Below are 14189 nucleotides of genomic sequence, written 5' to 3' on the forward strand. Positions count from 1 at the left end.
TAAAACCTAAATGCTTTGGTGTACTGTCTTGATAAGAATCTAAATGCTTGGTTGTACTGCTTTGATACGAACCTAGATGATTGGGTGTACTGTCTTGATAAGAACCTAGATGCTTGGGTGTACTGTCTTGATAAGAACCTAAATGCTTGGGTGTACTGTCTTGATACGAACCTAGATGCTTGGGTGTACTGTCTTGATAAGAACCTAGATACTTGGGTGTACTGTCTTGATAAGAACCTAGATACTTGGGTGTACTGTCTTGATAAGAACCTAGATGCTTGCTTGTACTGTCTTGATAAGAACCTAGGTACTTGGGTGTAATGTCTTGATAAGAACCTAGATACTTGGGTGTACTGTCTTGATAACAACCTAGATGTTTGGGTGTACTGTCTTGATAAGAACCTAGATGCTTGGGTGTACTGTCTTGATAAGAACCTAGATACTTGGGTGTACTGTCTTGATAATAACCTAGATGCTTGGGTGTACTGTCTTGATAAGAACCTAGATGCTTGGGTGTACTGTCTTGATAAGAACCTAAATGCTTGGGTGTACTGTTTTGATAAGAACCTAAATGCTTGGGTGTACTGTCTTGATAAGAACCTAGATACTTGTGTGTACTGTTTTGATACGAACCTAGATGCTTGGGTTTAATGTCTTGATAAGAACCTAAATGCTTGGGTGTACTGTCTTGATAAGAACCTAAATGCTTGGGTGTACTGTCTTGATAAGAACCTAAATGCTTGGGTGTACTGTTTTGATACGAACCTAGATGCTTGTGTGTAATGTCTGGATAACAACCTAGATGCTTGTGTGTACTGTCTTAATAAGAACTTAGATGCTTGATTTAATTTGATAATTTACACCTAGAATTAGCGCTGGACCTATGAAAGTGCAAAGTCCACTTAGACCGTATAGGTTGCAGTGGCCTAAGGCCGGTTCTGTTTATTTAGTGATAGTAACAGGTGCAAAAGTTCAGATAACATTATGAGCCAATGCCTGCTTGAATCACATAAGGCTTTAACCTACTCGACAATTATTCTTTTCTTGTTCTCTCAAATTGTACAGAGATGGTGCGTATGTTTTGTCAGACTGTCGTGTAACAGACAAGGAACACGGGTCAGTTACAGGTAACCTTGAGGCTCCACCCATGTACATGGGCGTTTAACAGTTTTTTTTTCTTATTAATTATAACAAATGTGTACACAAGTTGTCCGAACATTAAGATAGGAAAACTTTTAATTCGCAACGCTTATATCAACTCACCCTGTCTGTCCGTCTGTCTGTCCGTCTGGTAAAATGTTTGAACACGTTTATTTCTCTTACAATTAATCTCGGATTAAGCTGAAAGTTTGCACATTTATTTTTTATCTGACACTACAAGAATCAATAAAAAAAAGTGAAAAGAAAATAACCAGTTAGTTAATTAACTATTGGTAATTATTTTGTTTGGTATCTTGAACATGGGAAAGAAACCGTACTTAACAGATGAGACCGTATAAATTGAATTATTTCCCCTGAGTACTCCTGGGGCTAAGGGAATATTCTTTTTAATGAATTTAAAAAAACGATCCTGTAAACAAGTGGTCCAGACAAGGGAGAGAATCACAGCGCAAGGAGAAAGCTAAAAGCTAAACTTTAACAATCGGCAAAAAAACACATTGGAACCAACAAATTAACTTAATTGTCAGCGTTTCACTCTTATCTTTCCAGGTTCCTCTGCAGTTGGCAAGTTTCCGTTCGCTGTAATAAGCGGAAGCTGCTCGAGTAGAACCAACATCACCACATGTGGACATGTAAATAGTTACTATGGTGACACCTATGACGCCATAGCTGGTAAAGAGACTTTTTGTGTCTGTATGCATAAAAACAAGCCAAATATTTTTTTTTAAATCCATTTCTTTTTAAAAATCAACGCTTGTCTAAAGGGAAAGAAATCCGTTCTTAAAACTATATCTACCAATAATGTACACGTTATTTCCCTAATTTAATATCAAACAAAATAATCAATTACCAATAATTAATTGATTAATTGAGCATTGTCATTAAATGAATTATGTTTTGTTAAGCTTAATACAAATTGTTTAAAATATCAACTTCATCGGAGAATGCGTGAGGGAGAAATAGCGTTAACAATTATTTAAAGGGACTAAACCCAACAAATTTAGCCATATCTGTGAATACTGAATTATTAGTTCCCTTCGTTAATATGAAACAAAATAATAAATTACCAGTAATTAATTGTTAATTCTTTATATTTATTCATGGCTTTGTCTATGTCAATGAATAATTGTGCGAAATTTCAACTTGATCCGAGAATGGGTGTGGGAAAAAATGTTTACAAAACTTTTACCAGACAGACAGTTTGAGTTTATATAAGCTTGCTAAAAATGTCCTTTTGTGATACTATGCGTATTTGGTTTTTGTTTCGTTTTGTTCGTTTAATGTATTATTTTGTGTAGACTTTCATAGACTTTTTGGAATTTTCAATCAATGATGGATTACTAGAAATAGTTACCTTGTGATTTATCTGGTGTACAGAATATAAGAAGTGATTCAGAATCTATGAAGTTTTCAAAGGTTAACGACAATTTTTGTGCACAGTAGCAGCAACTTATAAAGCCTTTTTACTCGTGGCACTCATTGTTTCTACAGTTCCTCTTTTCAGCTCGTACTTTCGTGGAAACTTCTAGTTGGGGGGTGGGTAATCCACAGTTTTTAACTCCGCCCCTTACCCACTAATTCTATGAGAAAGAATCCTGGTTAGGTGAATGTACAGATGTGCTAATTAATTAATTATTGGTAATAAATTACTTTGTTTGGTATTTCAAACAAGGGAAAGAAATAGTACTCGGCTGAAGTGGTGGTATTAGCTGAATTAGTCCCCTTTATATATTGTCGTCTGAGGCTTATTACAAATTTAATTACATGACTAACCCAAACTAATTGATACACTTAATATAAGCTTTGTTTGTTTTTTTTTAAGTATTTTTTTTTGTATTTGGTTTGTTGATTGTTTGAATCCTATGGCTTATTTCATAATTTTTTTTTAACTTGAAAACTCCTGAAGATATAAGGCCGCAAAACGTTTAAAGTTAAAAGATATTTAAATTTACAACCTTGCGAGACAGCGTCGGCCTACACTGTCATTTGAACAAAAAAAAATGAACAAGGTTTCAAAGAAAGTTTGTGTGGAAACACAAACTCTTTATCGGCCCCCCGAAGTGGTCCACCCAGTCAGATAAGTAGGCAGGTTTCAATATTTTCAGAAATGACATCAGAATGAATTTCTATCAAAGACAAATGACAGAGAAAAATGGAGAAAAAGGTTGACAGATCTCGTGTGGTGCCTCAACGGTACAGCAGACCAAAGGATAGGTGAAAGTGAATGTGAAGTTAGATGTGAACCTGGCCTAACTCATGTCTTATAATCAATATCTAATTTCTAATTGATCTTATTGTTTTGTAAAGGGTCAATCTCTTATTCAAATCCTCAAGAGAGGAACATTTCCGTAAAAAAATTTCCCTTTGGCCGAGTGTTCTCTGGCCTTGTAGCATCTCTGTAGCTCACGCAATAACATGAAAAACTACTTATTAATTGTTGTTTTAAATTTGCATACTAAATAGATTTTTTCTCTTTAAAAAAATACTTAACTTTTTTTTTGTAAATGTAGTAGTTAGTATGACAGAACTTACTTAACTTAGTTATAAAAATGTAAAAAAAAAATTTTGGGGACAAAAATTCTAAAACCGTTTGAATATATGTTTTCAAAATATGGTAAATAGCTATTTCCCCTACTAAAGAGCCTCCCGTGTTTGTTACTCTTAATATTGAATAGTTGCGGTGTATTTTTATGGAAAAACTGCTTGCATAAGTGATTTTAAAAATTAGATTTTTCGCTTTAAGAAAAGTAAAAAAGTAGCTGTTGCATCAGAACTTTCAATGGTTTGAAATATTATGATGTCAGATTTTCACTGTCTTTTTATAGTTTACAAGATATAAACGGGACGGACGGACGGACAGACGGACGGACGCACGGACAGACATACCACACAAAACTAATAGCGTCTTTTCCCCTTTCGGGGGCCGCTAAAATTGTTATTTAATGACAATGTCTGCGTTGCGTTGTAACCTGAAAATATTTTTTTTTTAAATGTTCTCACGAGTGAGATTGTGTAGCCAATGCAATGATTCTGTTCCATCTAGAAATGTTGCAGCCTCTTAAGCTGTACGGTACGGAGTTCATCAGCCCAGCGGTGGTTGGACGCATGAGCAAATGGGACATAATGATCGTCGCTTCGGCTGATGATACTATAGTGACTGTCTATGCGTCCGGAGTAAATGAATATATCCTTCACACCGGACTCTGGGTTAATGTAAGTATAAATAGATAACTCTAGATGGTTTTCTTTTTATTGTTATTACAAAGCTTATACGAATTTACTTTTTATGTGTAATATACATTTTGAACACGTTATTTTTCCCCACTTAGTGGGCGCGGTGGTTGAGTGGTTAAGCGCTTGGCTTCCGAACCTGAGGTACTGGGCTCGAATCTCCGTGAAGGGATATGCATTTTTGAACATGTTATTTTTTCCCACTTAGTGGGCGCGGTGGTTGAGTGGTTAAGCGCTTGGCTTCCGAACCTGAGGTACTGGGCTCGAATCTCCGTGAAGTGATATACATTTTTGAACATGTTATTTTTTCCCACTTAGTGGGCGCAGTGGTTGAGTGGTTAAGCGCTTGGCTTCCGAACCTGAGGTACTGGGCTCGAATCTCGGTGTAATTTTGAATTCGCGAATTCCACGGCGCCCCTGAGTCCATCCAACTCTATAGGGTACATTGTCAAAGCGGGTTTATGGGTTTATCTATGGGTGGATACAATTCCCCGGGTTGCCCACCTCAACAGGATAAAGCAGAAACCTTAGAGTAACAGCATATCAAGTTTGCATGAAGCTGAATATCGAATAAAAGATTCTTCAAAGGGAACAGTTAAATGAGTAGTCAACAATTGTTCAGCAAGAGCAATATTTAATAATAAGTCAAGTACAAATAACACAAGGGTTCATCATAAGCCAAACACTGAATCATGGATAGTAGATATTGCATTAGTACTTATGCAAATAACACACCTTCACACGCACACTCCATCTCGGCTCTACGGATCGACAGCTTCGTATACAACGAACAACTCAGACACAATCATGACTCCAAAGGGACACAACAACACTATTCCTCATAGCCCCCAGCCTAACACCCTGAAACAAAAAAAAACCCTTTATCTAGCGATGCTGCTGTCAAAGAATTATACACGAGACACACAAGAACTGAAAGATCAGACTACACCAGGGGTTCTCAACCTGTGGATCGCGACCCCTTTGCGGGTCAATTGCCAGGGGTCGCCTGAGACCATCGAAAAAATGAATTGTTTTTGTCCATTCTTCTATTGCTGTGTGTGTATGCGGAGGGAGGGGGGGGGTCGAGGCAGAGTGGGGGGGGGGTGTAAAAAGGGGTCGCCGAGCCTAAAAGGTTGAGAACCGCTGGCCTACACTTACTAAAGCTGTGTATTTGACGTACAGTTAAAACGGGGAAACAGCGAACTGTAGCGTAACAAGCTAAAAAGCTCTCTCCGCTGCAAAGACAATACGGGAACTAGGCGTGATGTAAACACACACAATATTCTTGACAACAAAACACGCCCAATACAAACTACTTCCTGTACGTTAAAACCAGGGCCGGTCCTACAGATTGCGGGGCCCTATGCGAAACGGATTGCGCGGGGCCTAGTCTGGGTAGAGATAATGATAAAAACTGAAAATTAAGATTTTTTATTTGAAAAATAATTAGTCCTTGCATTTCATTCGTGCTTTACTAAGTGCAAAATCACGATCAAATTAACTTTACGAGCCATCTACAACAATAGAAGGTAGATTTCCAACATAAAGCCGATAAACATTCAGATCTGCCTTTGAGATTTACTATCGACTAGCAAAATATCGCTTTTGATTTTTTTAAAGAGATTGAGATAGATTTAGATCTATATTTAAATCACATTGACTATTACAATAAATTAAGAATTGAAAGTTACTGTTTTTGTTAAAATTCGCCCTATTATTTTTTATTAAATAAAAGATGACAATGACTTTTTTTTTTAAATCGCGAGTAGGAGTGGCATTTTCCATATTGAATGACACCCCGAGATTACAATTTTGTCTATTTCTCAAAACATGTGTTGAGTATTCGGGATATTTTAAATAATTTCAGGAGATTTTCATGACTTTTGTGCGTATACATTGCAATTTCAGGAGATTTTCAGTACCTCCTGGTAAATCAGGAGACCGCGGACGAAGCAGGCCGTTTTGGCGCCGCCGTTTTGGCGACGCCGTTTTGGCCCCGCCGTTTTAGCGCGGAAACCCTGATATAAGCTAAAATGATTTAATTTAATAATTTACTACTAGAGTTAGCGCGGGGCCTATGAAAGTGCGAGGCCCACTGCGGTCGCATAGGTTGCAATGCCCTAAGGCCGGCCCTGATTAAAACACAAACTATTCAACACGAAAAGAACACGTCACGCCCGCACGACATACATGACTTTAGTTTGGGAAAGTAAAGGCGGTTGGTAGTTGTGGTGGCCACATGACACCCTGCTAGTTAACCGCTGGCCATAGAAACAGATGACTTTCACATCATCTGTCCTATAGATCACAAGGTCTGAAAGGGGAACCTTTACTTACTTTATTTCTCCCACTTCCCATGCTGGGATCAAGTTGACACCCTGCACAACTATTTATTGTTGAGGAGAACACATGAAACATATTAAAAACAAAATGAAGCAAATAGTTAATTAAATAGTGGTCATTCATTTATTTCGTTCGAAATCGATAAAGAAAATAAATCTTACAGTATTGAAATGCATGTCTGTAAGCACGTCGTACTGATCTCTGCGAAGTCGCAACGAGCTATTATTCTCCACTGCCCACGGTTGTTACAGGTCATTGTTCAGGCCTTCTATGATGATAGACCTTGGTCCAGGACAAGGCGGAAAGGCTTTGAGAAATGGCTACAGCAGTGCCGGGTTTAATATGGCAGTACAGTTATCTACGGTGGGACATTTGTACAGTTAGTGTTACCTGTTGCCAACTGTACACTATTCCCTGTGATTTATTATACATTAAAGAATTATTAGGAGCCCTGAGTTGTCAAGTTCTTTGGGTTGGTTGTGTCTTCTGGGTGCAGTGTGTGCATGGAGCCTAATAGAGACCGTCGTTACAATACTTATGACTCGTATTTGTCTTGCAGGTGGTAGAAGCATCCAGTTCCTCACCTGTGTACTTAAGGAGTTCCCACCCAGTCCAGGTTCTCTTGTTGCAGAGGTCAGCGTGCCATAAAAGCGATGAAAATGAAGGCGGCGTGGGAGAGCTTGGGGACCCAGCAATGTCCATTTTGGTGCCTACAAGTTTATTTTATCACACATACATATGGAAGTAAATTGATTTGTTTTATGTAAATTTATGCGACTCATTATATGTCAAAAACAAAAACATGTACATATTATAATATTGTAATGTGTCTGTTATTGAACAATTACTGACCCAGGTCGTAGCATACGCTGTTATTTTGCCTTAGGCCAATGCAACCTATGCAACCGCATTGGGCCCCGCACTTTCATAGGACCCTCGCTAATTCTAGGTGTATTAAATCATTTTATAAATTATAACAGATTTCCCGCGGCCTCCTGTTGATTTACCAAGAGCTTGAAATCTCCTGAAATTGCAAATTATGCGCAAAAAGTCCTAGAAATATCCGGAAATTATTTAAATATTTTGAAAACTCATACAAATCTCCTGAAATATATAGACAAAAATTGTCATTTTGCGGTGTCATTCTATATGGAAAACGCCAATCCTACGCGCGATTAAATAAAAACGGTATAATTTTTCAAACTAAAAAAATATATAAATGTAAATTTGACTACAGACTAAATCTAGGTCTAGATCCAACATCGGTTTTGAAAGAACTGTCACCTTCTTGAAGGACTATCTCGTTCGCGAATTTCCGAATGTAAGACTTTATTGCTTCAAAAGTTTAATAAATTAATGTTTGGACAATTTTTGCGCATCTAGTTTGAAGCCTTGATTTAAAGGCCTATCATTGGAATTATTCAATATTTTTACGTAAATGTATTGAAGATTACTCTTTGATTCTAGATCTAAAAGTAGATCTAGTAGACTAGATCTTACGAGTTCTAAATCAGAAGGTTACGTCTAGTGTTTAATAATCACACAAGTATGCATTGACTACTGGTCGAATCTGTAGAATCAAGCGTTGAAGCAGCTGATGGCGTCATGGGGTTCATACCCGAATTTAATTATTTTTTGTTAATTATTTTATTATATTTTAAAATTTAATCATTGAGGTATTGTCTTTTATCTATATATATAATTATCTTCTTCCCTCAAGAGTTTGGACGAAAAGCAAAAAGTAAAGGAAAGATTACTCTCTCACTTCTGCGGATAGTCATTCCACGAAAAAAAACTGGGGGAGGGGGGGGGGGAGAACACGTTTTCACAGCTCGCTACGGATGGCTGCGCGCTGGACTGTCAAACCCTGCCTCTCCCATCCCCCTTCGTGCTGCGGGAGGTTTGGACTAGGAAGTAAACTATCGTCAACTATTGACGAACATCCGAAACATGTAAAACATTTCACAAACATTAAATAGAAGCGCCGGACCCTATGCGAAACGGATTTCGCGGGGCCAAGGTTGGGTAGGGAAGCGGATAATAAGTGTAATTTAAGAGTTTGTATTAGAAAAATAAATTCGTCAATGCATTTTATTCATTCTTTACTACGTACAGAATTACTTTACGAGCCTTGCGTGTAGCGAAGTCATACAGTCTATCATAATAATGGGCCTCATTCACCGAAACGTACGGTCACGTGACAACCATAGATCACGCTCATGTTTCAATCTATCTTTGAGAATTGTTGACCTCAAGAAATTCTTCATTAGTTTGAAAAACTTCTTTCACCAGATTACACAATTACGGCTAATGCATAATGCCGTTTTTATATATCTCGCGTAGGATTGGCGTTTTCCATATTGAATGACAGCCCAAAATGACAATTTTTGTCTATATATTTCCGAATATTTTAAGGATTTTTTCGTATATTTTGTAATTTCGGGAGATTTCCAGGCGCTCTTGGTAAATCGACAGGAGGGCGCAGGAAATCTGTTTTAAGTGATAATACTGTTTAATTTTATAATTTATACACCTTGAATTAGAGCGGGTCCTATGAAAGTGCGAGTGTTGCAGTGGCCTAAGGCCGGCCCTGCAAAATAGCGGCGTATGCTACGCCGCCGGTCGACTAGCTAAATATATTTTAAAGTGTTTTTCTATTTTTTTTTTAAGTTTTTTTTTTTCATATTTTACTTTACCTTAGTACTTTACTGTATCGAGCCAGTCACCAAAAATATTTTTTTTTTTAACGTGTCAGGTATTTTCCGATAGTATTATAGCTTCGTGGCGCGAGTTGGATGTTTCATTTAATTTTGTTTCCTTATGCAGGGCTCCAGATAAAACCTTGTTACCTTTTATCAACTTCGTTGCCATGGTTTCGGCAAACATTTACTATAGAGACATCTTAGTAGACAGTTCACCCGCCTACAAGTAGGTATTGCCTTTAATGTTTACTTTATACATATGAAGAATTAGCGTGTCTAAGTTCCATAACTAGTATTGGAGTGATCATGAATTTGGTCATCTGATCTGAGAAGGGGGTGGGGGGCTTGCCGAATGGTCATTCGGGGAAATCCCCGGCCAATGGGCTATGAGGCCGCAGCGGAATCTTCCGAATGAATGACTCGTAAACGATTAACTCTTTCTCTCCGTAACTATTTACCACATTCTGTTGGAATCAACGTTGGTATCGTCAGTTAGGAGAGAAAGAGTTAATATAGATCTAATTTTTTTTTTAATATTGTTTTGTGAATGTCTTGTTCCATCAATGTCTTCTTTTCTCTTCTTTATGATAAAGTGTTGTTATGTGAATACTTTCTTTTTTTTTTTTTTTTATAGTCTTGTTCTGCCAATATGTTGTACTGTAAATGTCTTGTTTTGTGAATGCCTTGTTAAGTCCATGTCTTATGTGAATGTCTTTATACACTGAATGTGTTATGTCAATGTCTTGCTAGGTGAATGTCTAGTTAAGTAAATGTCTTGTTAAGTGAATGTATTTTTATGTGAATGTCTTTTTGTGTAAATGTCTAGTGTGAATGTCTTGCTAATTGAATGCCTTGCTAAGTGAATGTCTTATTTGAATGTCTTTTGAAGTGAATGAATTTGTATGTGAATGTCTGTTTATGTGAATGTCTTTTTGTATAAATGTCTTTAGAGAATGTCTTGCTAGTTAATGTCTTGTTATGTGAATGTCTTGTTATGTGAATGTCTTGTTAAAAGAAAGTCTTGGTAAAATGTTTGACATGTTTCGGATGTTCCTTCAGAGTTGAAGACAATCTACTTCCTAGCCAAACCTCCAGCAGGACGACGGGGAATGGAAGCACTAGCGGATCCAGAACTTTGGAGTGGGGGGGGGGCGATTTTTTTCCAAACCCTAACCCTAACGCCCAGTAAACCCTAACCCTATGCATAAACGTGCAGCATATATATATATATAGGCCTATATATATATATATATATGTATATGAGAAAAAAAAGCGCAGCATTTCTCAACTTTCGGCGAAAAACAAAACAACTGAGGCAGCGCTATAAGGTTCCATAGTGGGTTTCGGGGCAAAGACCAGACGCCAAAAGCCTTTTCTTGCTTTTTTCACTGAAGAAACGCATTCTCCTGACATATACAGCTCATTATTCAAAAAAGAATTCGGGCAAAGCCCCGACGCCAAAAGCGTTTTCTTTCATTCTTCAATGCAGATACGCATTCTCCTGACATCTACAGCTCATTATTTATCAATGGAGTTCGGGGCGAAGCCCCGTCGCCAAAAGCGGTTTTTTTTTTGCAATCTTGAATGCAGAAACGCATTCTCCTGACGTATAGAGCTCATCATTCATAAAAAGAATTCGGGGCGAAGCCCCGACGCCAAAAGCGTTTTCTTGCATTCTTCACTGCAGAAACGCATTCTCCTGACATATACAGCTCATTGTTCATAAAAAGAATTCGGGGCGAAGCCCCGACGCCAAAAGCGTTTTCTTGCATTCTTCAATGCAGAAACCCATTCTCCTGACATCTACAGCTCATTATTTATCAATGGAGTTCGGCAAAAGCGTTTTCTTCACTGCAGAAACGCATTCTCCTGACAACTACAGCTCATTATTCAGTGGGTTCGGACGCCAAAATCCTTTTCTTGCATACTTCATAGAAAAAACGCATTCTTCTGACCTAAAGCTCATTTTTCATACTATTAAAAAAGGACCTTTCGAATAATGTTGTACTTGAAAAATATTCTAATATGAATTTATAGGCCCTTAATACATTGCAAATAAAACCGATTTGTTCATTGAGAAGATAAGATACCCCACATATTTAGATTTGGCTTTGAGGATCGCCGCCGAAAAAAGAATTATTCGATAAATAATATTCAATAAAATTGAAGTATAAATTGTGAGTTATAGTCCCAAATTTATTTAACTAGAAAAATTTCAGAATTGAGTAAAGGTTGGGAAAAGGCGACTATGTTTAGAATTATTTGGGTTTAGATCTTCTCAATCATGACTCTTATACTAAAAATTTCGTTTGAATTCTAACTTTCTTAAAATAATTATGATAAATTCATGTGAAATTACATAAACTATGTCTGGAAATGAGAGGGGCGGTAGAGTGAAAACGATTAATCCTCGCTCCTTTAATAATTTCTGCTAAAGATTGCACTTGGCATTAAAGAATAGGGGTGGGGCGACTCAACTAATTTTGTTCACAAACTATGATTCTCCATAAAAATAGGACCGCCCCCCCCCACTCAGAGGGCTAGAGTGGGAGGGCAGTACATGCAATCACTCTCCCCCCAACTCCACCGAATCGGCCAAGATACCAGAAGGGGATTGACATAATATAAAATTTATATATTAATTGAATTAATTTTGTACACAAACTATGATTTCTCCATAAAAGTAGGACCGCCCCCCCCCCCACTCAAAGGGTTTAGGCAGTAGAGGTATTCGCCCCCCTCCCCAATCGGCAAACAGGGAACGACATAATATAAAGATCGGTTAAAATATTAATAACAAGTTTTAACCATATATATATTTAATTGTTTCTGTTAGCAAGCTGTGATTTCTACAAATAAATTGGACCGCCCCCCCCACTCGAAAGTGTATGGGTGGGGGGGGGGGGCGGGATTGATACCATCGCCCCCTCCCGACCCCACCAAATCGGCCAACATACTAGAGGGGGGGGGCGAAATAATCTAAAAATAGGTTGAAATATAAATAATTAGTATATATTACTAACATAAGTAATAAATTCGTATACAAATTGTGTGAATTCTATACTAAAATTCGTCCTCCCCCCCCTTCGGGGGGGGGGGGATCGGCCGAGTGGGGGGGGGCGATCGCCCCTACCGCCCCCCCCCCTGGATCCGCCAGTGAATGGAAGGGGGCAGGTTTTGAGCTCGGGAAGGCTCAGACCATCGAGCACTAGTCCTGAGCGCAGCCACACGACCAGGGCAGTCATGTCTCATTTTGTGAATTTCAATTTTTCAGAATGTCTTTATTTTGAAATTCTTGATGGGTGAATATTCGGTGTCTGCTCATCAGGTTTCTTCAAATTCAGGAGGTGCTTGGAAGAGCCGACTGGAAAGTTCTGGCGGGGAAACTAGCAGACGAAGAGCACGTGATCAGCAGTTCCCGTCTGAAGGTGTTTGGCTGTTACTTCTACGGACTTGGCCAGACGTACGCCTACATGCAGCCTGGCGGGTTCCTGAGTGATCACGACGATTTGGTAAGGAAGAAATCTAGGCCATAGATGGCCCACTTTTGAGATATTATTATTATTATAGTGAACATCAATGCTGACAATTGGGAAGACATAGCTCTAGACCGCAACAGATGGAGAGAGACAGTGACCAAGAAAGCTATGGACAGTGAAAATACATGGGTCTCAGCTCAGGAAGAAAAACGTACAATCCGAAAAACGGCCAGCTCCTCTACCACCGAATCAAAAGCCACATTAACCTGCGCTATCTGTGGACGGGAGTGTCTCTCCAAAATAGGGCTCCACAGCCACATGAGGAAGTGTGCTCTGAGATGAACGATAGTCGTTCTATTACTGAAGGAGGCCAATGAATGATGATTATTAAAGCTTTTATATAGCGCTACTTTCATGCTTATAGAATGCTCAGAGCGCTTTTGGTCCAATCTCATTTGTGGACCAGTGGGGGGGGGGGGGGGAGAGGGTATCTAGGAGTTTTGGTTTTCCGTGCTGCCTTTAGGCGCTCAGTAAACGCAACTCTGCCCGAGTCGGGTGTCGAACCTCTAGCCCCCTTATAGGTAGCCAAACCACGCTTCCAACAGATATGTGTGACATGCAAAAAAAAAAAAAATAAATACAATGGAACTGTTCCTCTAAGGCAGAGGTTCTTGGGGTCGAGACCCCAATGGGGGTCGAATGACAATTTCGCAGGGGTCGCCTAAGACCAAAAGAAATATGAAATTTTTAAAAGTGTAAAACTTGAAATGTTCACATTTTGCTGTTGTTCAAGGATAGCCCCAAGAGCTGTTGTAGAGAAATGAATCAGAATGATTTCTAACACACTTTATTGTCATAGAATAAATAGGTTTACAGTTTAAATTATAAATATTTCTAAAGTGAAATTCGCGCATGTCGTGATGTAATTAAAAAGCATGTTCGTTGATATTGTTATAACCCTATTGGCGGCGCGAAAGGGTTAACTGTAGGTTCACTTGACAAACGTGAACTCAGGCGATGGAGAAGGGACAGTACTACGGTTACACGCAAATATGACCAATGTTATGGTCATGTGATCGAAAGCCTGCGTGGACTAGAGGCACAGTGTGTAAGAAGGCGGCGGTTCAAGATAAGACACGAAGGAGACCTGGACTGTTAGTCTGGCTATGATGTCGGTCCTGGTTGAGTCCTCAAGTGTTATGTACGAGATAGAGACAGTAGAGTTTTGTACGTTGATGTACAGAGTAACATTTTAGTTGTTGATGTGTTTGTT

General features: G+C 38.7%; 1 protein-coding gene across 1 annotated transcript in view; it reads left to right on the forward strand.

The window, feature by feature from the left end:
* Window positions 1-14189, forward strand: part of LOC106060301 (uncharacterized) — a 35906-nt gene that overhangs the window by 8555 nt on the left and 13162 nt on the right. The window contains exons 7-12 of the mRNA XM_056016649.1: window positions 1066-1127; window positions 1711-1833; window positions 4205-4374; window positions 7295-7479; window positions 9562-9663; window positions 12766-12949. Of these exons, the coding sequence (XP_055872624.1) occupies window positions 1066-1127; window positions 1711-1833; window positions 4205-4374; window positions 7295-7479; window positions 9562-9663; window positions 12766-12949 (826 nt within the window). The remainder of the gene's footprint in view (window positions 1-1065; window positions 1128-1710; window positions 1834-4204; window positions 4375-7294; window positions 7480-9561; window positions 9664-12765; window positions 12950-14189) is intronic.

This window comes from Biomphalaria glabrata, chromosome 18 (assembly GCF_947242115.1).
Source record: "Biomphalaria glabrata chromosome 18, xgBioGlab47.1, whole genome shotgun sequence".
Lineage (NCBI taxonomy): Eukaryota > Metazoa > Mollusca > Gastropoda > Planorbidae > Biomphalaria > Biomphalaria glabrata.